The 26,128-nt window shown below is 39.1% G+C and overlaps 1 protein-coding gene across 10 annotated transcripts in view; it reads right to left on the bottom strand.

The window, feature by feature from the left end:
• Positions 1–26,128, bottom strand: part of RNF19A (ring finger protein 19A, RBR E3 ubiquitin protein ligase) — a 67,017-nt gene that overhangs the window by 13,268 nt on the left and 27,621 nt on the right. For 6 of the 10 annotated variants that reach the window (XM_054190910.1, XM_054190906.1, XM_054190907.1 and 3 more), the window contains 2 exons: positions 7,254–8,008; positions 1,184–1,392 (listed from right to left, as the gene is read on the bottom strand). In XM_054190910.1, the coding sequence (XP_054046885.1) occupies positions 1,184–1,392; positions 7,254–7,870 (826 nt within the window). In that variant the 5' untranslated portion in view covers positions 7,871–8,008. Of the gene's footprint in view, positions 1–1,183; positions 1,393–7,253; positions 8,014–26,128 lie in introns of all 10 variants that reach the window. The other 4 variants (XM_054190911.1, XM_054190905.1, XM_054190909.1 and 1 more) reach the window with 1 other exon arrangement.

The raw sequence follows: 26,128 nt of genomic DNA, 5'->3' as shown, positions 1-26,128 counted from the left end.
CTACTAGGTAGGACAAAGGGAAAAGAAGGGTTATACTTGGTATAAAGAGTACCCAAAGAGGTGCAGAACCAGCAGAAAACAGTACCTCTACGAACTCGAGCGCACAGGGACACTGAGCAGCCAAACAGATGCACTAGCTATTCCAAGATGGGAACCGATGCACAACCTACAGGGCAGTAACTAAACTGAGCAAGTTCCTACAGCACAGGTATGGTGGAGCTACTGCTGTTCATGCTGGGAAGGACTGAAAAGGAAAGGAGCTAGCATGTGCATTTATTTAAAGTTTATTTTCAAATGTGTTTGAAAAACTAGAGCAAGATGCCAATTCTTAAGGCAACGTGGGGTGCCTTGTTAAAATAAGCCAGCGCAAACAACAAATTAGAGACTCCCGAGTGTAGGGGTGGATTGGAGGACAACAGCTCTAACAAGGTGCAAGAGAGACTCTTTCCCTCAAGTATCTACCTTGTTTGGTCAGGCAGACAAAAAAGCTGCCAAATAGATCAGAGTTTAGAGCAATTCAGAGCCAGTTCTTATCAACAGCAAATTGGACTCTTGCTCTGCAAAGTACTACTCTCAATAGTTTATCCTCTTTTTTTGGTGGGTTACAAACAAGCTCAATTTTAAAAGAGGGAATTGGTTGCTTTCTGGTAGACTAGAAAGATGAGTATTTTATTGCAAAAACAGAAATTAGTACTAACAAACACAGATGTCAAACATCAGAGCTGGCATCGGACTAACAGTCTATTTTGAAAGGAGAAAAACAGTGTTTTTGAGTTTTATTTTTAAGGGCTTTTATTATTAGCAACCCTGGGAAATTTCACCTACAGTGGAGAAAATAAGTGTTCCCAGTGTGTAAGTGAAACAACTAATGGAGTCAGCATGCCAAACACAGAGAATGCTTTGCAGCAAGTTTCTTTGACTTCATACTTTTCAGCTACAAAGTAAGAATTTAAAATGCTGACATGCCTCTAAGATTGAATTCAGGTGCTCTGGTCACACAGTACTTGACATTATAACACTTAAAATTTGAATTAAAACTTAAAATTGTACATTTTATGTTTCTGAAACACAAAGTAGCTAGTATCTACCATGCTACTGTTCAGTTCTTTCACTTTTAGAGTTAATTGTGCAAGTGTACTAAAAAGATATTTTACAGACACGGTATCCCAATCCCAATAAATACCTGCTGCTCCAGATTCCTGGCTGTAACTAATAGATGAAGAACGAATTGTCCTCAGGCGCAGACTTTGAGCTCTCTCCTGGCGAGCAGCATCGCAGGTCTGGTTGGGATGCCAAATCTGCTTACAGTGGTAGCAAAACTCTGTTCCACAGCCTTCTCGTCCACACGTAAGTTTGGGACAGCTGGCACATCCAAAAGCGATCACAGCATATCTTGAATAATCAAGAGGGGCAAGACAAAAGTTTGTTAATAAAACCAGTCTGATCTATAGACTGAAGGGGACAAGACAGCTGCCAGAGATGAAGCAGGTACAACGGCAGTGGACATGAGGAGCTGATGTTAGATGGCCATCACAGGTTCCTTACCACCTCCCTCCACAATTCTATTGATATTGCATGAGATTAAGACTGTTTAGAAATACTACAGTGTAACACTTTGCTCTACCCATCTTAATAATTTAGTGCAGTGCTGAAATATACTGTATTTATGGCTGAATGCAGTACTGTATGGTATACAGTCACAGAACAACCACAGTTTAGAAGAGCGGGACAATAAAACCAAAAAATGTATCTGAGCAACTAGAAAAGGTTAGAGTTTCAAAAGTCACTATGGGCACGTCTAAGCGTGACCCTTTCTATAATCTGGGAGGATCCCTGCTAAGTGATCTGTAGTGTAATCTATTACTGTAAAAGCATGACTTGATACTGCACAACGTTTTAGTCTTTCACTGTTTGTCTTTTATTACAAACACCACTATCTAAATAGTTTACTCTTTATATTTTAAAATGTAAAAACAACAAAGCAATTACTTCATAAATAAGGGCTTTGGTTTCTCAATTAAGACAATTTCATTTTTTTGACCATTTTTTAAAAATATATTTCAAACTGTAAATGCAGAAATTGAGAAGAGTTCAGGGCCTCATTGCCACCTTTACTCTGAAATACTACAGAATGAAAAGCTCCAAAACCACTGAGATTTTCAAAACTGTGTTACACTATTTTGTAATCAGACACTACGTGAACAATTCTATACAATGACAGTGTTGTTGCCACAACTCAATTCTATCAGGTTTGCATTTTAAAGTTCAGATGATAAAAATACAATGTGTAATACAGTTCATATTAATACTAAATATAAATACATATACACACATGCACCTTCATTCCTACCCACTGTAAGGTTTTTTCCAATGGTTTTATGCAATAGCTTTCTTTTAAATAGAAAACAACACAAGGTCCACCGATGAACATTTAAAACAGATCTACAGTTTTACTCATGTGAAGAGTCCCCCTGCATAGACTGCAACAGATTTATAAATGCAGCAGGGCTTAAATTTATGGCTGTTCAAATGAAGGCAATTTTGTCTTAAAAGACCAAATTGTTTATTTTTTACACCCTGCCCAATTTACAGCCATTGCATAAAATTAACTAACACCACTGACATATCTATCTGAAAATTTAGCTGTTTTAATTTTAGAGTAAGCTCTGTAAAAAGTTAATGCAAGTCCTGCCCTTCTCATTGTTTTAAAATAGCATGTTTGAGGGTTCCCTCCCCCACCCTAGAAGATCCACAAACAAACAGGAGCATTCTACCTTTAATTTACAGATAATGCAGTTACAAACAAAACTGATTTATATGCTTATTTTCAAATATTTCTTACTTTCCAAATAAAAATGCATTTCAATAATCGCTAGACTCTTCTACGTCGTTGCCAAGTTAATCAGCTCTATTTTCGCACATACAGCAACTGAACAGATAATTGCTTTGTATGTACACAAAGAGATTCTGATCCAAACACTTCTGCAACATACAGGGATACATCCAAGACTCACTAACATTGTATCAAAGAATCTCAAGCATAGACCAGCAAATGAAGCATCGATTTATGTCCTGCCTCCTATTGCTAATAAAGATCGGGCACATCCCTGGAAGCACTCCCCCTTTGGGATTCATGTATTGGCATACCTTTAGAAAGCAACTTTGTAGACAAGAGCAAATCTCAGTTCAAACTGTGCAAGATTACAGGTTTAATTTGAACATTTCGTATTCATTTCACAGGTGATGCGAAAGCCAAAAAAGTTCCTGTTAGGCTGAGAGAAGGGACAATCAACCAAATTCAAAGTAATAACAAGTAAAACAAAAACCAGAGGCAAAGAGCAGTTAATAGAAGAAAGGATGTACAGTAAGAAGAGGAATGAAGAATTTGTACTGTTTTGCCAAATCTGCTTTTTGCTTGATGAAGATAAGAAAAATCTAGGAATCGCCACTCTCTTCTAATAATGCCAGCAATACAATCTCAGAGCAAAACCATTAAATAATTCAGACAGAAGAAAAATCAGAACATATTCAGAATACTGATTTACTAAGGTTTCTTAAAATGACATCAGAAAACTGATATGAAGAAACATAATCTCCAAAAATTAGCCTGTAACACAGCCCAAGAGGTTTCCTTACCCATGGCTCCTTCCCCAGGGAAAGATCACCTATTTGCCAGCATCCCCCACCAGCTGGACCAGACTACCACAGTATTTCAGGTAACAGCAGCAGTCAGGATGCATTTGAGCTTGCAACAAGAGCCAAGGATGAAGTGGCCTGGGGTCAGAAGGACCATGGTGCCAGCAGTATGGACCATTTGTGGCATTAGACTGCTTTAGTGGCAGAGGCCCCACAGCTCCCAGGCAGCTCGTCCAGAGCTACTGCACCAGAGGTTCTCCTCCAAACTAATCCATAGTTCCTTTGATGGGAAGATCATAAGAAGTTCTCCACTGGGACAGGAGAAGTAGTAATACACTTAATACTGCAGTTAACTTTGTTTCAAGATCTGTTTGGTTCCGGTTTTGCCATCTCTAGGACCCAAACAGAGTGAAAGACAGCTGAAAAACAGATATTTACTTCTTAACTATTCTTTGTTGTTTTCTGGCAACACAGGCACTGATGATGTACAAAACCCATATTATAACAGACTATAACTTCCCTCCTTTTTTTCCCTCCTCATTCCTTCTCGGGGATCAAAGTTTTTAATAACTATTTGCTCTTTATATGGTCCAGATCTTTGTCCAAATGTGATGCCCAAAACCTGAAACAGTATTACATGGGATGTTTGATCAGTGCTGAGGAGAGCTGAAGCACTGTCATGCACCAGCCACTCAGTTCCTTCTTTCACCTATTTGTGCAGTAAGTTTTTTCTAACAAAATGCTCACTTTGCACTTATTTCCTACTTATTACAGTACCTGCTTCTAACTTTAAAGACAACTTCAGGAAATAATGCTACCCTCTGAAGTTACTACACCTCTCCTGCTTTGGGATTAATTGCAAATTTAGTAAATGCATTCCATGAAATATTTGATCCACGCTAAAAATCTGGTCAACTACCATCACAATCCTAATGCATTCTGCCAGTACTACACATCAAAAACTGTTCTGAAAAAAAAAGCCCTCAGTTGTAATTGCTTTGGCAACTGTAATATGCAATTAGAAACTGTGACTACTGTTGTACCATGTAATTGTTAAAGCAAGTGTCTGCTGATGTGAAGTTTGTGCATCTGTATGTGATACCTCATCTTTAAACACTGCTAGCATAGGCTGTTCAGTGAAAGTCTGAATAGTGATTGCTTCTCTAGACCTCATGCCTGAACAATTCCTTCCTCCATCCTCCTCCTATGCCCCACAACAATATTAAATCCCCATTATTACTTTCTATACCGCTCTCACTTCTCCCTCCCACCTCTCTGGGTGCTTCTCCCAGCTCCCCTGGCCAACAGCGAGGCGAGAGACCAGTGCTGCAGCAGGCTCCCAGTGAGCCACATCCCACTTGCCAGGTGGTGCTGCAGTGGCTGCCTGGAAGGCCAAATTTAAAAAGGTAATGGAGGATTCATACGCAGGTATTTCTCTTGCTGGAGGCATTATTGACGGTCTCTCTTTTGCTCAAGTACGATAGGGTTTTTTTCCCCACAAAACTTCTTAGATTAGCTTATGCTGAACACTCAACCCCCTCCACCCGACATATTTGAAGGTGCTAAAGGTTTCAAAAGCAATCAGCAGAAGGATCGCAGGAGCTCTTGTTTCGTTATGATGACAACCATAAATAACGATCTTGCTGAGAAGTATCCAAGTAACCATCTTGATCCGATTTCAAACTAGTAACGAGAATTCAGTGAGGGGGTACTATCTGTGCATTAAAAACAGAATCCATCTATCACCGAAAAGCATTTCCCCATCACATAAAATGTATTAGGAAAAAGTCATGCCATCAAAGGTACAGTTAAGGTCACCCATACAGCACTAGTTTGTTCCCCTCACACACAAACATTGACGTAATTTACCTGCCTGGCAATATACTGTGTTTTCCACAGGATTCCACACTCAGAGTTAGGAGCACACAGTAGGCAGTTCTGGAACAATGATTTAAATATTTGCTATATACTAATGGATTGCTGTGGTCCCACACGATTGCATGGAACTCTAACCTTGCTCTGAAGACCCACTTTTTATTTTTATAATGGTATTACCTATAGCAATTATCATTGCAGTTTCTGACCATTTAATTAGGATTTTTTTTTTAAAAAAGATGAGGAAAGCGAGGCACAAGAAATAAGCAAGGTGAAAAGTCTCCATTAAACAAATGTGCCTTAGTCTACTTACTGAAGTACTAAAAAAGTACCTGAATCACTGAAATATGGTTTAACAGTTCTTACATGCTTCCCCTTACCTTGAGTAACAACAGTTTGTTCAGAACACAAAAACTCAGGGAAACTTGAGCAAAGCATACTCCTGCCTATGAAATAATGCCTTCTAGTGGTTGTTTTCTTTTGTAGCATCGAAATATTAAGAGCAAGCTGTACTGGTTTTGTCCACGTGACTTTGTTACAAGCTCATGCAACCAATCCATTTCTCAAGTCATTTTTCCTTCTCTGCTCCAACTATGCCACAGCCATGCCATTCACTTTGGACCAAACGATTTGCAGAAACAACCACCTTTCTAGTCCCTACTGTTCACCCACATTAGCAAATTCTGTTTCATTTAAAGGACGAAAGCAAAATTGTATTTCAAGTATGTTTCTTAACATACCATTTAAATTTGAAAGCCTCCTAAACATTAATATTGGAATAGTCTTATTTTGCTTGTTCTCTTCATCATTCTTCCTTCTCTTCTTTCTACTTATTGCTCATCTGTGAGGCTTTGAAACAGAGATGTCATCTTCCATGAGTTTTTAGTGTGTACTGCACATCCGGATCTCAGTCATGGCTATAACCTTTAGACATTATGATAACGTAAACAATCTCTAAAAAAGCAACTTGATGAAGAATGGCATTATGAGACACCAACAGCAGAAAAGCATGATGAGCTGCTCAGTAGTACTCAGCCTACTCATGTCAGAATTCCGAATGGTTTCAGAACTGTTGAAGTATTAAAGCAATGTTAAAACATTACATTCCTCAGATAATAAGCAGGAACAAACTGATTATTATCTTACATCAGAATCCTGCTGACGGGCAACAAGTGGTTGGTTGAGACACCACAAGATGGAAGATATCTGAAGCTGGAGAGGCCGTTTCATTGAAAGAAAACCTTCAATCATTTTTCACAGTTAAAAAAACAAAACCAAAACCAAATACCCAATGTGCTTTAATAAATGGACTAAGTCATCAAATTTTCAATTCTGTATAGTCTGAGCTTTGCACTGTTGCCTTGGCAGTGCAACATCTAATTATTTTTGCCTGCAGTAGATACATAGCAACCACCTACCAATAAGTTTCATGACATGCTGAAGTTCCCTCTATGCGGGGTGGGGGAATCCTACTTGAAGGGTTTTATTTTGGAAGGTGCGTTGAGGCTTGGTTGTTCGGCGTTTCTTGTTGTTCTGGTTTTCATTTGTTTTGGTGAGGGTTTTTTGGTGTTTGGTTTTGTTTGGTTTTTTTTTTTTTTTAAGAGAATTCTGCCTGCTACCTACTTATACAACACATAACAAAATGCTAAAGTAAAGCAATTAACTTTTCAAAAATCATAAAGCTATGAACATTATCTATTTATGCTGTCACTTTTTTACAGATATTACGGAAAAATACATACCCACAATCTGGAGCTGGGCACCACCTACAATCAGGATCTGCAACCAGCCATCGCCTAAGCATAAACTCTTCGTATTTTTCCATCAAGATGTCATCGTTTAATATCAAACGAATGTCATGAGGATTAAATCGTTCTGAGCATTCTGGACAGCTAATATTAACTCTGCTCTCGGAGATTTCTATCCGGAGATACTGACGCAAGCAATCCACACAAGATCTATGGTGACAAGTCATTATCTCCGGGAACCTGTCCTTGGAGTGCCGCAAAAGGCACAAGGGGCATTCCATGAAGTCTCCACTTGGTTTGCTGCTAGAGGTTGTTCCGTTATCAGAAGAGGTACATGTGGAGAAAATTGAGTTCTTGTCCATACACATTTCTGAATGAATACTTTCAATACTTGCAATTCCATCAACACCTCCATTTAAATCCCTAGACTTGCGTTTTGTGTCTTTTTTTCTCCGAAAGAGAGAGCCCAATGAAATTCTTCTTTTCTTTGGTGCCTTTTTAACTGATGGCAAGCTCACAGAGGAAGCAGAAGACTGGAGGTCCCGATCAGAGCCCATTTGCCGATGTAAACTCATGTCTAGGTCACTCATCAGAAATGGGTTAAATTTCATATACAACCCTAAGCATTTTTAAGGATCACAATAATAGAGTCAGAGGATACAGGCGTATTATTACGTAATCCAGTTTGAGAGTCTTCATGCAAAAAATTCACATGTATCCGCTTCCAGCAAATTCTTCAGAGAAATTCCCTATACTAGGAGGGAAAATGAAAAAAAGGTAGATTAGAATCACATCCATCACTTTTGGTTCTGAAAGATCACAGCACTCTAATGACCTGTTATTCATATTACTACCATCTTCTCCACACCATCTAACCAAATACTTATTTCTGTCAGCTTTTTCTATCCTTTGCATCCTTCTCATCTTAACAAGCCTGAAATTTCCCTGTGGCCAAGTAATATCTTTGTTACACTTAAGCAATGCTGAGAACAGCATCTTCACTCCACTGCTCCCTAAGGCGGTGGGGGGTGTGTGTGTGTGTGTGTACACACATGTGGAAATTACCATAACCCAAGGTGACAACTAAGGAAACATATAACAAGTTCTTCTATAAAGCACAGTAACAGGCTTACAGCATTGGAAACTTTTCTGTTTTCTCTACCTTACATTTTCCACACATGTGACAAGGTCATGTACAAACCCAACATAGTTAATTAAAAGAAATGAGAGATTTTTGTGTGTGTTTTGAATCCATTTACACTGCCAGCAGAATTTAAGTCACTGTAGCTAAACAGCTCGAGATAATCTCAAAACCTAAGGGTTCTCAGAGAAGTACGCAGATGCATATTTATAATGTAAGGTACCTGAATATCTCAGGAAGCAGAGCTGCAGAGTGAGTGACAGCCAACACTGTCTTGCTCTTCAACTTCCATATTACAATTCAAGCAAAGACTAAAGTTAAGGTGGTGATATTTTAATTTTTCATCATACTGATTTTTATTTAAAAAAAAAGCTCCAAAAAAACTGATTCCCATCACATATCAAGCTTCGATTATTCCCTATGTGCAAGATGATGGCAAGGATTTCCTTCTGTTCCCTGCTGCTTAACAGACTGGCTCCAAGAGCAGAGAAAAAGAAAGGTGTCTTCCTATTTTCCTCTGACAGAGAAGACTACTATAAGTTGTAGATCACCTCCAACGAAAACCACTAACTTCCCCCAAACATGCAAATATTCCCACTTCTCGCAAGCCTGATTGTACAAGAGGAATTTTTCTAACTCTCAGTGAACTGCTGCTGTAACAGAAGAATGAGAAGCATTTCTTATGCAACACTGGTGTCACATATCTGGATGCAACTACTGCTGGCACCGCTTCTTTCCTCAGTGTTTCCCAACTTACCTCCCAGAAATGGGCACGCTGGGTTTTTATGATTTTACCATAGAATGATAAAATCAGAAACTGGATACTAAAAATAAGTCAAAAGATAGAAACAAAGGAATGTAGAGGGCCACTGATGATGATACAAAAATATAATTTCTAACTTACACATCTTGTTACGGAGAAGATGAAGGGAGGTGAAAAACCTAACACTGCTTGAGGTGAATGTCTCTATTTACCAGAGCCCAGGCAGCCTGCACACCAGCTAGAGACTGGCCGAAGAACAACCACGTGCAGTATGTCTCTGGGACAGGATCACCCAGATGACTGGGTCAAGAGTAGGAAGTTTCAGAGGAAGACTGACCAGCAGCGGAAACAGGAATCCCTCTCCAAAGAGGAAACACAGAAATAGCCCACGGGCTGTCCAGCTCACCACAGAGATGCGTGCAAACCCACTGCTGGGGCCTCTTGAGGCTACTGTAGCTTGATAATATATACGTACTCGCAGATAGTCAAGTCAACAATACTCTATTTTTACTACCATGCAGTACAGTAGCACCTCAGAAGATATTACCTTCCTCAAGAGAAAGAATTTAAAAGGAAAAAAAAAACCACAACAAAAAACACAACCAAAAACCCTCTCACATCCCCTGGTTTTGCTAAAGAGAAGTCTTACATTTTTGGGTCTTACATTATCATTTTTTTTTTTAAAGAAAAAATTTATAGCCACTTTATTTATTTTTTCCAAATGCTGAATTATTACTACTTTTTCCTCTTCTCTCCCTCCCCCTGGGAAAATCTTACCTCTGTAGAACACTATGCAAAAATTCTTACTTTATTCCCAGGGTCTGTCTCAAACAAAGCATATTTCAAGAACATAACATACTTTGCCTTCCCTCCTAAGGGAACGTTTTCAGCCTGAAGTGTACTCAAAAGGAATCTTGGATGCTTTAATCTGCTTCTGTTCCCAAAACAAATTTAATCATTTTACAGCCGCTGTTTCTCATTAAATGAACTAAAACATTCCCTTTATCTAAAGAAAAAAGGGGAAACTGAAAAGACTGCTCAGCAATCACAACAGAAGGGAACATCCTCTCTAGGATCTTGGCATGATGTTGTATCATATATATATGCAGTTGGTAGGCGGTATCTGAAATATAATACAGATACACAAATCCTATAGCCCGTGTCTGACAATAAATTAAGTTTATATATGTCTAGAAGTGCAAGAATAACCTTGAAAGCATTATTATAACTACATACTTACTAATATTTGTATGCACAGATGCTACCGGGATAGTGGAACATGCCATCCTCCCCGAGCCATGCACAACATGAACGGGAATCAAAGCACTCATTTCAGGCAATAAGGTAGTTTTTTTTTTTTTTTAAAAATATATAAAAAAGTAGGAAGTAAACACAGTAACACAGCCAAGCCTATGACTACAATCCTTCCCCTCCTCCCTTTCTCTGGAGAGGAAAGAATGCGTATTACAGCATTTTTGCCAGTTCCAACAGATGTAGAAAATCAAGAAATAGCAGCTCTGGTGATGAACCAGTTTACTTTTTTTTTTTTAAATAAACAAAGATTCTCCGTGCTCTAAAGAAAGAGACCAGTATGTCCTATAGTTCTCTTTGTGTAATGGGATCTGATAAGCAGTCTCTCAGAAATAGCAGATTGCTCTTCTAAAGAAAATGGTTAAGCTTTGACAGGATTTTTGAATAGAGAAGTTGCCGGTTATTTCAGACAATCATCAATTATGGTCTCTAGATTTAAATGCATAAAGCTAGTTTTAAAAGCCATACTCTTCCTTATATAGTGATTTTGGATTGCCATTTTAGTGACATTCAAAGATGACTTTGCTGAAGTGAAAAGATTCAGCAGATCATTTATTACAGGAAAAAATGAAGACAAATGTTACAAAGCTAATAACGATCAGAGCTGTATAAAATCATAAAAGCCTTACTAGCGCAATCTGGAGCACTGGCCAGTTCTCATATTGCCCAACCCAACACTGCATCTGTATGTTTTTGCTGACAAAGAGAAGGAAAAAATATCTTATTCTGTACAGCCAGAGAACACAACGTCTGTATTATTCCAGTAACAATGAATTCACATGAAGGAGATATGCTGTGTGAAAAATGAAGCTCTGAAATCAGAAGACTAGAAATGAGCTGAGACACACAATTATGGTAATAATAACAAACAATCTGATTTTGAGAGGCAACATTCATTGCAAGTCCTGCACCACTCTCACCAACCAGTATAAACTCTGTCAACATACAGAAGAAACTAGTATGGGCAACAGTGAAGGGACAGAAAAACCACACGCAGAGCATAACTCCTAAAAATGTGAGTTCACCACTGTCCTCAACATTTCCTCAAAAGCACTTACCGACCATGTTTCTGGCTTCCCGCCATACCTAAAGCCCTACCACAAACCCAAATTCCAGCCGTGCTTTGCATTCTGCTTGCGCCACAGACTACCACAAAACACCGGTTACCACAGCACAAACACACCTTGTCATCTGAAGATTTCCAAAAGCACAAATGACATTTACAAATGTAATTCACGTAAAGCTCAGTACTTAACTGCTATCTGTTCCTTCAGTAATCCTTCCTAAACTGTTTGCTGGGGAAACTTAACTAACACGCAGTGAAGTTCCTTCTACAATTCTTTTCAACCGTGCTGCTTTAAGTAAATGCTATCACTGACCATATAATGGAGGGTGAGAGAAAGGAAATAGGAATAATCTTGCAAAGGGAGAAGTTTTCAACTCAGAGATGACTGGGGTGAAAAATATCTTTGCTTCTCTCATCTTACCAATTTCAAAACTTTTAGGAAACACACTAGGGCAGCTGAGTGGAACTCTGTTGATTTTGCAGGAAAAGAGCAATATGAAAGTTACAAGAGTTGCTTCTACTGGTAGTAAGTCTTTTTCAGTGAAAATTACTTGATCATTTAGTTAATTAGGCTCTCATTTCTTTATGCTTACAATAGACTACTGATAGCTGCAGGAGTCATTATTTCAAAAATAGGACTCCCAAATCCACAACTGAGCAAAGACAAGTTTTTCAAAATCTTTAGAAATCTGCCATGTCAAGTCTCAAACTTTACACATCATCTTTAAACAACAGAAGAACAGCTTCAGTGAAATAATTTCATTTTTTTAATTTATGCAAATTCAAAAGACTGGGAGTTGAGTTGACAACAAGTACCATACCAAGCATTCAGTCACTAATTTCACACTGGAGCTTGCAGCAGGCTCAGTGAAGGCACTGACAAGACCTGGGACATGCCCGTATCGGCAGAGAACTGATAAGGAAAACAGAGTAGGGCCCTTATCCCTAAATTGTAAGGAACTTAAACCCTCTGGGAGGAGCCAGCTTGACACAGAAGGCCATTAGACCAATGCTGAATGGGAAACCAGGGATCTTCCAGGAGCAAAAGGACTTGCTTTAACATACAGGAGTGTCTATAATGCAGAGTCAGTTTACTTCAGGAAAGTCTTCGATAATTAGGATTAGTTTAGAGATGCTATGTAATGCCTTGTAAAAATTAAACAAAAGACTAGATAGCACAAGCAGACAAAAGGTAAGAGCAATTCCCTCATCACATGCAAGCCTTTCTTTTCAGCTGTTTATCTGCTACTTCAACTGGGATGTTCACTAAAGCAAGACCAAGACTGCTACTTATTTGTAAAGCATCTTTCAACAAACATGAAAGTAAAACACTATGGTTTCTCTAATCAACTTTATGTCCAGATTATTACTCCATATTCTAAATCATTTTATTAAAAAAACCCTGATATTCACAGAGACTATTATATAAGAACACACCTGTGAGGCAGATACTTTAACTCTTAAAAATCTACATACAGCACTATTACCATGGCCAAGTTTAAGGACAAATAAAGTGCAATCAGAATTAAGTGCTGTGTCAATTATCTGGAAATACTATTTTCACTTACAGAACAAAGAAATATTGTTTGTAAAACAATGAAGCAAACAGACAGACTATGAACCTGCTTGGGCTCAAAGCCTGAGACAGTCAGACTGACCAGGCATCAAAATCTAAAGACTGACAGTATTTAAAATACACAGAAGCCTGCAGAGTACACACTGCAGAAATGCCAAAAGTTAACTGATATACAACGTTCTGTTTTAAAATTCACAACAGAATGTAGCACATGACAAACCAACCCTGACAGCTAGAAAAATCTTTAACAGCTTATTAAAAAAAGAAAAAAAAAAAGAGTTATGCTTCTTCCTTAGAAATGTATGTGCAATACATCCTGTGTCATGTGTCCATGACAGCTGGTATTAGGAAAGGAAGTCTCGCAAGCTGCTCAGCTCATTCTGAAAGTCTCTGAACAACTGACTGACAACTCCAGCAAAGCTGTTCCTCCTGCAGATAACACCTGTCAAGAAGGGAGTGCACTTACAAAGTGCCTCCCCTCAGCCTGGTTAGGTTTTGGTTTTTTTTCAATCACCATCCTTTCAAATGCTAAAGAAACATGCCATAATCAAAACTGCTTAGAAGAGAAACATCTTTTCCTTTATGATTGAAATGTTTAGTAAAAGACTTCATGAGCGCTTTCATAAGGAAGGTTGGCCATGGTAAAATGGAGCTCCTCTTAAGGGCCCACATTGTACTCTTGCTAACAAATGGCAAACAGGCAAGAATTCCTTAAATTCTAAGAAGTTAATTTTCCAAACCAGCATCACTAAATCTAAGTATATTGAGTGTAACAGTTTACCAAAGCTAAGAACTCAGTGGAGAGACGCTTTCTATTCATGAATCTCCAGGCCTACATCTGCTGCAAATGAGACTAACGGGATCAATTTTCCCTTATCTAACTGAGCAGAGCAGTCTTAGTTCAACCACGCTCTTGCTCACTGTGTCAAAAGCTTATCCTCTATGCACTGTACTGCAAGCAAACGTACACCAGACTCATCCAACAGAAACCAAAGTCTTGGAAACACTGAGGGGGGGGGGAAAGGAAGGAAAAACAAAGCATCATCAGAACATTTAACTATTTTAATCCTTTAATCATTAAAATCCTCACGCTAGTACAATTTTTTTTCTTGCATACGTGATGGGAATGTATACTCTTTGTGCAAAAATGGGGATGAATTTTCACTTCTGAATATTGTGGAGGTATTTATTTATATATATACATCAAAGTAATGTTCTAAAACATCTGACTAGATGGTCATCTGGAAAGCAGAAGAAACACTAAGGGATTAAAAACTGCACAAGCTGCCTATGCACAAAAAAAAAGTGTTAATACAGTTAGAGTAAAACTTTCATTTAAACTAAGCACTCTTTCTGACCACCAGCTGAAAATTAGCCTGTACGAACGGATCATTCACAGATTGACAAATGACTGTTTAACCTGCCTGAGATAAGAATTCCCATAAACCTAAAATATTTCCTATCCCTAAAGTAAAATATACTGTAAATTCTGCCTTTAAAAATCCTTATCATCTTGCACCTCTCCTATGAGGACAGGCTGAGAGAGCTGGGCTTGTTCAGCCTGGAGAAGAGAAGGCTCCAGGGAGACCTTATAGCAGCCTTCCAGTACCTGAAGGCGGCCTACAGGAAAGCTGGGGAGGGGCTGTTTGCAAGGGCATGTAGCAATAGGACAAGGGGCAATGGTTTTAAACTAGAGCAGGGTGGGTTTAGATTAGACATTAGGGTGAAATTCTTTACAAGAAGGGTGGTGAGACACTGGAACAGGTTGCCCAGAGAGGTGGTGGAGGCCCCGTCCCTGGAGACATTTGAGGCCAGGCTGGATGAGGCTCTGAGCAACCTGATCTAGTTGAAGATGTCCCTGCTTACTGCAGGGGGGTTGGACTAGGTGACCTTTAAAGGTCCCTTCCAAGCCAACACATTCTATGACTCTATGATCTCTAAGAGCAGTCAATATAAAAAGAGCTAAGGAACTTAATTCTGAATTTTGTTTTCTGAGAGTGCTTATACAGTATGAACAGATGCAGATACTTCATCAATGCAGTCTTAATAAAAGCATAAGTGAAACAAAGGAAATTATCTGGCAACAGCAAAATAATCCCAAAGAAAAATTTAATTTTTTTTAAATTTAGCTCTACATTTCAGTTGAAAGCAAGTATTCCCCCCACTTTTGGTTTTACTCTTTTTAAAAAAACTACTGCTGAATGACACCTCAGAATTTCCTGCAGCTGCTTTTTATTATAAACTTTACATTGCAAAATAATCAGAGTAAATACATACACCAGTGAAATAATATCAGAAAGTTTTGTTTCCTGCAGTGTCACCAATCCTGCAAGTGGAAAACATTCCAACACTCCTGAATGCTGAGATCATTCCTACAGAAGAACTGCTCCAAAATGAAAATAACCAAGACTCACAAATTTCCAGAATACACAGATGTAACTTCAAGTCTGTAATTTTACCCAATCAAACAGTAATGGCTACATACCGAATTCCGACGAGCTTTGCTTTCAAGCAGGCTTTAAAGTTTGCCCTACTATAAAAATAAACCAAATAATACATACCAAGATAAAAGGTGGGACAAGTATTGTAGTAGAGGGATATGAAACTAAGAGCAGGAGTTCCAGAGAGCGCACACAGACAGAGCGTAGAAACATGAGCTTGAGGGGGATATAACAAATCTCAGTTCCTATTGATTTTAAAATTCAGCAAGAGCCAGGGGGTTGTCTTGCACTGAGGAAAGATATTATTGACCAGCTGACTGGCAGCATTTTCCATCTCTTTTTTTCCTCTGGTGTAACTAACCTCTATTTTCAGGGCAGGGGAAGGAAAAAACACCCAAACCAAAACAACAACAAAAATGCATACTCATCTAGCTTTGCCTCAAGATAAGAAGTGCTGGAAACTATTAATGGATTACTTTTTAATCCTCTGGTGTTATTTTACCAGTTTTATTAACCAAACTGATACACAGATATACTTTGGATAAAACTTATAAAGCAAACTGACTAAAGCAACTAAAAGAGAGCAAGTTAATAAGAGTTTTGAATTCTTCCAGTGAGATCAAGTTAGACTGTGTTACCTTACCACGGAATGGGATAAGAACTTGGTCACAGTTTCTGGAATCCACTGCGACAACTCACAGCAACTTACTAAGCCACTATAAAATGACAGTATCTCACCCCTTGAGAGCTGAGTAGCTACTGTGCACGGGTCTCGTTTGATCGAAGTCTCTTCATAGAGAAACTAATGATTTTGGTAGATACAATTCAATATAAAACTTTCAGAAAAACTCGGGTGACCGAGTGAATAATCCAAGCCAGTCTATTCTAGCAGCAGCAAGACGAGGATAGAGCAAGGGAACTATGACAGGGTTTTCTGAATTCTGTTATGGCTAATGCTGTAACTGCTGAAACTGCCCTTGGGTCAGGCACAAAGTTACACCAGCGTAACTAACCACTCCTGTTCGCTCAAAAAACAAGATTAGTGCAAAACCTAGTATAAGGTGTCCAATTCTACTGCTGCCTGGCCTGTGAATTTATTCTGCCAGTATGTTAACTGAAAAAATCCTGCATGGATGTATGTCAAATCACCAACTCCATTTTTGTTTAATGATAGCTCTAGTTAAATTGGTGCAATTTCAAATACAGATCAAGACCAAAAAAAAAAAAAAAGGATGAAAAACTGAGAGAAAGAGACAAAAACAAAGACAGGGAAAGGTCTAGCCAGGGAAACAAAAATACTCCATCCTGCCAGGAACACTGCCTCTAGCTTCCAGACAGGAAACGCTCACTCCCTCCAGAAAAACCATTGGCGTCAGGAAATGGCAGCAGTACCACAAAACTTATCTCACAGCTGAACCTAATGTAGAACGAAAGGAGAACATTAGAAAAGGAAGGTAAAGACAAACCGACTTGCCACCAAACACACAGATCTTTGCTTACAAATACATGAGGTGAAAAGTTCAATCCTACTGATGTTTCTCTGAGGGAAAGAATTAGCGGAAAGGATTCTTCCAGTCCCACTGAAAATAAATAAATAAATAAAAAATGGCTGAAAAGACAGCCCATTCGGTATAGACAGGGCAAGAGAAGTGGAATGATCTAGCAGCCTTTACAGACAGACTCCACTGGCATTATAACTAGCGTAAATACTAGTTAAAAGGCATAAAGCAAGAAAAAGCTGAATACTTGTCATTAAAAGTACAACCCATGCTGTACCTATGCTGGAAATACAACATATGCCAACAGGAGGAGTTATTCTACCGGCAGAGTTATTCTACCTACAACAACATCATATACTATGCCAAAAAATATGCTATGTCAGCACACAGCAGGATTTAGGCAGGCTGATGCGAGTTTTTTTTCCAAACATTTTTCACTGACAGCGATGCAGTGTAACAGTAGCACAGACCAAGGACTAAGCAGAGTTTCTCTATGCAAAAAACCTGTATTTCAAACAGCTAGAAAAGTTAGTGCAAGAACACCAACTCATGGCTTTCAAGACTTACTCTTGTGAAACTTTCTTCGTCCTCATTGCCTCGTTAATGACATCCAAGCAAGAAGCAACACGGGGAGTTTGTGAATCTGTGCATCAGCCAGTAGCCCTACAGTCCTGCACATCAGGCAATATAACTCCAGGTCACACGGTGCTGATGAAACCTTGGCAATGCTGTGACATTCTGGATTGTCAGAATGTTTCACAACAAACAAAAAAAAAAAAATACTGAAAGGTTTCCTGCTGTGCTTAATAGGTTTAACAGCAGAATACAAGAGTCAGGCAAAAATGCACGGGACCTACAGTGATTTTCCCCTGCCAGCTGAGGAGTGCTGCAGCAGTGCTTAGTGACACACTCGGGGAGCAACTGCTGGAAAGGAGAAAAATAAGTGCGGGTCAAGATGTATTTGCACTGTTTCATTTACTCCACGGCTTTTAAATTAGCAAGTGACACCTCCATTGCCAGGCCGCACAACACAGGGAGTATTGCTGAAATACAAATCCCCTTTTCCCCCGCTAACGCTTTCCCCCTCCACTCCTCCCCCCCCATTTACACATGCAAACTCACATATTCTAACACATCTTTAAATACACTTTGTTGGATGTTATTTTTTTCCTCCACACAACATCTTAAAAGCTCTTTATACACAATTATGGAAACATCATTAGTTAAGCCCCTTTGTGCAACAGACTGTGACACATCATCCATTTCAAACAATTACAAGCACAAAAGAAAAAAATGAAGCAAGGGTAATGCAATTCCTAGAAAAGCTACTGTGCTTATTTTCTCCATTATTTAGAACAGCTAAACACTTTCTAATTATAGTCTCTAAACAAACCTGTGTTATTTCAGGTTCTGAGGTAAAAACGTACTTCGTGGTTTTTAAATAGTAACACTAGTATATGCCTTCAACTATACCCTTTTTAGTAGAACTTTTAAAAAACTCCAACACCTTAAGTCAGATTTAAAAGCTTCCTAGACCACAGAAACAGTGAATTAATACAGAAGACTGCCTCAGGCCAAGAGTACTTGTTAGGCTAGACCTGAGACACAGTCTTCAAATGTCAGGATGACTTCTTCCTTTAAAAAGCAGAGTAAATAATTTGTAAACACTACAAAAGCTTCTTATTTTTTAAATCAGCTGCAGTCCTCCAGCTTCACTTTGAATCCTGTCACAGTGACACCCACAGTTCTGCTCTGATGGCCTTAAGTATAGTTCTCCTGAGCTGTTTGCATCCAGAAAAATCTTAGATGAAGGAAGTATCTTAAATTGAATCTAACACACAGGCTTTCATATTTATTTCCAAGTCAAAGACATTTGTTTAATTAGCAATAACAAAAGTCAATCCTCTGTAAAATAAAATACCACTTTCTCGGTCAGATCATGAATTCACACAGTGACTTTAAGTCCCTGCTTTCTTTCTACTTGCAAGTTAACCATTATGAATTTCAAATTGCAGTAGATGATTACCGATTTCTTTTCCTTTTGCTTAACTAAACCTAGCGTAAACACTGGAAAAAAATTCCTTGAGCAATACGTGTAGTTTGCTTCTGAAAAATACCTTCTCTTAGAACACTAGCAAAGAACTGTTAACTGTAATCCCAGTTTAAAGAGCCAAAAGCAATCTCCTGCAAGCCAGAAGCACAAATATTTACAAAATAATCTGAAATGTCTGTAACAAACAAACAGGACAATACATAGTTTGTCAAGTACATTTTCTACCCACAGAAGTTATACACTGAGTGGCAGGCTGCAAACACCACTCACAATGATCCCCATTGCCCCCCTCCACCCTGCTCCAAACTCTGAATTCCAGCATGCCGTTATCCGCACCAGCCGGAGCGACTGAACGTGCGCAATGCAAAACCTCACCCCAACGTTGCTGACGTCAAAGTTTTCTTGCCAACAGATGCTTTGGAAGTAGTTACATAGCACAATGGAGAAACTTAATGTAACTCAGAGGTTAGATTCCTGAATCGGAAAACAAATGCAGAAGAGCAGGAAGAGGGGGAGGGCAAATTAAATTTTTCAGTCCAAGACTACGGCTGTATCAGGCACAGTCTCCCCGTGTGACTGGCTGCTCGTTTTCCAGGCTTCAGGTGAATTCTCTGTATCAGCCAGAGCCAGGAAGAAGAAAAAGCAGCAGTGGGGAGAGCCGAAGAGGTCAGCTAGAGCAAGCAGGCAGAGGGACAGCCTGCTGCCCTGCCTGTGTGCTCCCGGCCGGGCAGAGTGGCTTGGCAGGGAAGCAGCACAAACCCTCAGCACACCTTGTCCCTTCGGGCCAGGCAGCCTGACCCAGACAGAGTAAGGGCAGACTGCAGTGCATTTGTCTTTTTTTCCATCTTCAAAAACAAAACAGATGCCTCGAGTAAGAAACAGTCATTTGAATTATTCTAAAAGCAGAAACTGGAGCCAAAGCTAACAGTTTGTATACTCTGCAGATCACTTAAGACTAAGGGATTCCTGAAACCGCCTGCAGTCCATGATGGTGGCAGAATACCTCACACTGGCTATCTGGGAACGAACAATAACACTAAAAAGATCTCAAAAAATTAACTCAAAAGCCTCCTCCATTCACTCAGCTTTTTACAGCTACAGGGACCACCTCTGCTCCAACCCAACACCAATAACATTCTGAATTTTTACTCAGAAAGCTAGCATTCACTCTCAGCAAGCCACACACAGACATGAAGGCAAGTTCACGAGCATGACAGCTCATATCCTCAAACCCAATCCTGTATGCAAAAGGACACTCGCAGTCACCTCACTGCACAAGGACCTTGTGAGCTGTCTTTATGCCTTACTCTCAGCTACCCCCATACATTTGTAATAAAAGGCTCCTCACTTCTACCAGAGCTTCTGCCTGACATATAGCGAGCACCACGTGAAAGAGAAGAACCCTCACAGAGGACAGCAGTAGCTGAAACAGATTTAAAACATGGATTTTACAAACCTGCACACGAACATTCAAGGATAATGACATTTAGCTTCTGCAGCTACTGACAACATCATTCTGTTCTTGAATGAAAATCAGCTCCTGAGAGAAAAATGAGCATTTGACAGAGAAACCAGATAAACCAGAGATGATGTTGACATTTGAACGAAAACCTAACCCAAAGAACTTCAAGTTTCATACTCACAAAGGTCCACGTCTGCCTCTAGATAACCTGGTGACACTATCAAACATTACCTGGAGTTAACTGAGTTTACTAAGAGATCCTGTTCCAACTCAGTGGACTGTGATCTGGACAAACCCAGCAAGATCAATACAAAAATACCTGGACACGATGCCAGCTGCTCTTTGGGAAGTCCAGCTACCACAGCTTCCTCCCCCTCAGCTGTAGGGATCACTACACAGGTACAAACCCTAGGCTCTAGTCTCAACCCAGACCTTTCCGCTGGCTATTCAAACAAATTCAAAAAATGCAGTATGTTTTCTCAGGGGGGAGAGGGGGAGGAAACAGCCAGGGTAAACAAACACCAAAACTATTTAAGGTTTCAAGAATGGAGTATTATCACCAGCTCCATTCTTCAGGCAGCACAGAACTGCCTACAGCAAAGGTGAAACACATCTGTGAGAGAGATTAGTTTTTTCCCCAAGTCTGCTTTATAATACAGGGCAAAACTTCTACGGAATGAAAAAATAGCCTTGTTGACTGTTCTGTATGTGATTTGAAATGTACTTCTCTACCCTTATTACGTTGCAATACGCGTGTGGTTTCCTTGCTACAGCTAGCATGAGACAAATGAATCATACGCTGTAACAGTGCCAAAACAGGGAATAAAACAGGCCCGATCAGTGTTATTAAGGAATGAAAGTCCCCTGCAAAAACCTCAGCTGCACATCTGTTTCCAGTGTGGGATCAACTTTTTCAATGATTTTGAAGTTTAACAACTTTACCCAAAAAAGAAGGCATATAAAGTGTCAAAAAAGTTCTAGGAGTTTAGAATTGAGACATTCTAATCAGATCATTTTAACATAGAGAAGTTGTGAAAATGGGAATTTGTACGATTTGATAGTTATTTAGAAACTTCAAGTCTGTGATTCAAAACAGTAGATACTGACACAATTTACAAAAACTGTAACTGAAAAGTTATTCAAATTAATTCTGAAGTTCTTTTAGCTGCTCTTTCCTTTGTTTTTCCTCAAGTCTTTCTCCTGCACCTATCTTTTAAGTAGGATCACCATTATCATTAAAAGCATTCATGACAATTCCCTTTCTGTCCTTATTGATCCTTCTGATTTGCAATCCCACTGTCAAGCGTCCATCTTCAAATCATTCTACCAATTGAAAGCTATCAAATACTGGACTGAAAGAACATAAACGATTCCTCACTCTTTTAAAGTTGTGTTCAACTACAGAAGTACTCTGCTGCAAACTTTTAGCCAGCATTATTAAAGAATCCTCCTTGGAAGAACGAAACTGTGTCACCCAGCAAAAGAAAATCATCACGTTGTAGCTATCACAGTTGTATAACCGAGAGCTGTGCAATGGAATGTAAGGAAGCAGAATGGCCTAGGCACACTAAAGGATTCTAACATCAAAACAGGTAGGGAATATGAATAATAAATGCAAATAAATTAGAAAAACAATCTGTCAAGTCAACTCGCATGTTACAACACTATGTCCAAAAAGGAATTGTTCCGTGTCGCATCACAAGGCTGTCATTATTTACTTACACTAGCAGGCTTTAACTCAAACTGAAGTGTATGCTGAGTGCAGCCCTTTTAAATAACTACTGGTCAGGCTGACATTGTTCCATACTAGGAAGATAACAGACACATTCAAGAAGATACTGCTTTGTTTAAATTTTGATATAGAGTAGTTTATATCCGCCCGCACTTCCCCTTTAGAGAGGTTACAGCAGCTTCAGCTACATTTGTGGCTTTTCAATGGAACAGGAAAGAGTTTGTGTCCGAAACAACTAGCAAGTTATTAAAACTTAACAGCTTTCCCTGTCTGGGTACAATCCCTCTCCTTTCTATTTAATGCCCTCCAAATGTCCAGCTACAGAGTAACCTCTGGAACCACAAACCTAGAGAGCACTGTGCTGCTGAGACAGAAGCGGGGAGAGGAAACGAGAGAGAAGAAATATGAAATGGGTGGAGCAAAAGATAAGCTACCAGAGAAGTCAGAACTCTCTCCAGCTGGCACATTGATGCAATATTGATTATTCACTAATTTCACCTCACCAATAACACTGTGGCACACAAATTACTGAGAGGAGGGAAAGAAGGGGAAGATGGGACACAAATTGTTCCCAGGACCGTAAGAAAAAAAAGTAATCATTTTTTAGAAGTTGCCCTTTTTTCATTAGGTACTCTCTTAGCCTGGTGTAAAATAATTGTGTAAGTGACATCATCTACTCCCTCCTTAAGTTTGGCTGGATAACAAAGGAGGAAATTAATATACAAGGATCACGCCTGTGTTTCAGTATTTGTGACAACTAGGGCTCCTACTTTAACTTTCTATTGCAATAAGGACACCTTTTCTAATCCTTTTACATTTGTCTAGAGTATCAAGATACACCAAGAAAGCAGAGACCAAGTCTTTCTCTAGCAACCAGGACAATAAAATTTTTGTATTAAGAAGATTTTTTTCATGTAGAATCAAGTATTTCCCACTATGGGAACTATAACTATACCACATAAAAGTCCAATACAGCCATGCCATACCTGGCAGGAATTGCACAGCAATAGTAACTCATGGCAATAGTAATGACATCACATGTGCTAATGTGGTTACAGGAGACACAATCTTATCCTCCTTCTGCCTCCCAGAAAGCCCTTGCCCCAAAAATATGTTATCTGCATCTGACATACATTAACAAATACTCTATGGAAAATACAGGCACATAAAACTACACTAAGAACTGCTTGGAACATTGCACAAATGAGTGCTTAAAAGTTAAGGATATCAGAATGCAAGCTGTCCACATAAAATAAATTCAGCATCCCTGTCCATCCACTGGATTGTGTAGGTGACGCACTGGAAGGCGATTAAAACGCTGGTTCAATCTCAGCATGTATGACGGCTGGATGCGAGTATTTGATCCTTGCCACCACTTTCAGGGACATTGGGACATCCCTTCCCCTGTCCACAACAGAGATCCAACCATCAGGGTGCTATAGGCTCATGTGTAATTTAAGTGGGGCCAGTTGCTTCCCACCCGAGGAGCTGGCTGCGTACTACAGGGACAAGCACGAGGTACGTGAACTCTAGCAAGAGAAGATGGAAGAACTGCTGCTGTTTGGATGCCACTTGGTGCTCTAGCAACCACTTCTAGGTCTTGGGGAGAAGGGCACCAAGCCAGAGGGGAACAATAATGGAAAAGCGGAGGAAAGCTATCAGATCAAATCTCTCTTCTTTTTATGAAAAAGTTTTAAAGCAGCTGTTGCAGTAGTTTCAGCCTTCACCACCCTCAATTCCTGTACCCCAGCATGCAGCCTTTTCTTCCTACTCTTCCTCGAGGCATACACTTCACCCTCCTCTGTTATCTCATTCCACCAGCTTTTCCTATACCTCCTCTGAACTGGAGGTAGGCATCTCCACTTTATCTCAAGCCTCTCAACCCATCAGAGAGCCAAAAGCAGGGGAAGTATCTCCCCATTTTCACTTGAGTCTCTCATTACTGACTTGATGCCTGGCAGCTGGGCAACAACATTTAAGTATCTCACCAATAGCTACAAGGACTGAAAAAAGTCTGGTTGTATGTGAAATATTCAGGAATTTAGGTGCCACACCAACCAGTCTTTAAAGAAAATGCTCAAAACAATTTTCTAAAAAATTGCCATTCTTTGCACATTTTCACAGGGACAGAATAAAAACTGAGCAAGGCTTCTCTTGAAGGAAAAAAGAGACAACCACCTCTGGTTGTCACTACAGCTTCCTCAGAGCAGTTGCAACAGATTATATATTTAAACAACAAGAAACCTTTCCTTTGTGTTTTCATAAACAGTATTTGGTGAGGAACAAAACATAAGTGTTTCAGACCAACAACATTTTGAATTAAAAATAATAAAACCATGAATGCTTGATTTCATAATGTGAAGTATTAAACAATCTTATTTACAGAAGATACACTAAATTCCAAGCATTGTATACACATACACCCATACACTCCCTAAAAAGATGAATTCTTTGTTGCTTACTTGATGATAGCGGCCCCAGTCAAAATGAATAGCTAACAGGACCATTTCAACTACATCATATATTTAGCATGTGTATGTGTTTTTCCATATATGGTGTAAATTCTAAAAACAAAGCACGGAGAGAAAGGATGCATTGCTCTTATTTTACGGATAGGAGCTGGAGGCAGACAGATACTATACGACTTGCCAAACTCACACAGACAATACACAGAACAGAGGAGAACATTTCTTATCTCACAGTCATCCTGGGATTGCATGAACTGTCAGCCTGCTACATCTGGGCTACTAAGCATTAAGCCACAATAACTTCACAACTTGCACTCATTTGCCTGTACTCTAACATAAATAGCACACCAGTCCAGTCTCTCATCACCATGGCTATCCTTCAAAGCATTTATAAATCCCACTACCATTTGGAGTAGAAATAAAGCATGTTTTTTTCCTCTATCACAGTATTCCTGTAGTCTCTCTCAAATATCCATAGACTATGTCAGTACAAAACGATTATGTTTCTCCCCTTTATTCACTGCTCATTTTGCACTAGAGTATCCTCCATATGACAGACATCACTGAAGAAAAAGCCCTTAAATTTTAGTTTGCTCAGCAAAATACAGTCTGTAGTGGTAGCCTGGAGGTATTTAACACCGTTCAAGAGTATGCTTTTCTCATCCTTGAAGGACCCACATATCTAGAAGGAAAGGCAAGTACTTGATAAAGAAAAAAAAAAAAAGGACAAACACAATCACAAAGAACTCAATGACGCTTCCAGTACTAACTTCATTAACTGTAACAGAAAGGCTGATACTTTTAGATGAAATTTTCTATAGTTAAACACCTAGTAAAACTTAATCTACACATAGAAAAGCTCACTATAAAAAGAATTTAAATGAAGGCCTTGCTTTTGCTTCTCCAAAGTCTTCCTTAACTGAGAAAACAAACACGTACAAGACCAAGCCTACTATCACTCATACAAACTCTGAAATACAAGTTCAAAAAGGATTTAAAGACTAGACTACTGTAATCCCAAATTTAATTAAAAAGCTATTTAAGCAATTACTTTATTTGATTACGTTTTGTAAAAGAAACTGCAAACTTCCAACTGTCTCCTCATTCATAAATTTGTGAATTACAGCATGAACTACATACATCAGCATTAAAAAAATACCCCGTTGGAAGCGCTTTCTTTTTCCAGGCATTTGCTTGAAAGGAACAGGTTTTAGCTTTTATGCAAGACATACCCTTTCAATATACCTTTAATATATATCGTATAAAGACCAATCTATACGTAACTAAAACATCATGAATTTTATAAGAATGTATTAAGTGTTACAATTTTAATACATTTCAAAATATCAGTAACCAT

The sequence above is a fragment of the Rissa tridactyla genome, chromosome 2 (assembly GCF_028500815.1).
Source record: "Rissa tridactyla isolate bRisTri1 chromosome 2, bRisTri1.patW.cur.20221130, whole genome shotgun sequence".
NCBI classification, from domain to species: domain Eukaryota; kingdom Metazoa; phylum Chordata; class Aves; order Charadriiformes; family Laridae; genus Rissa; species Rissa tridactyla.
This window is presented reverse-complemented; position numbering and strand designations above follow the sequence as displayed.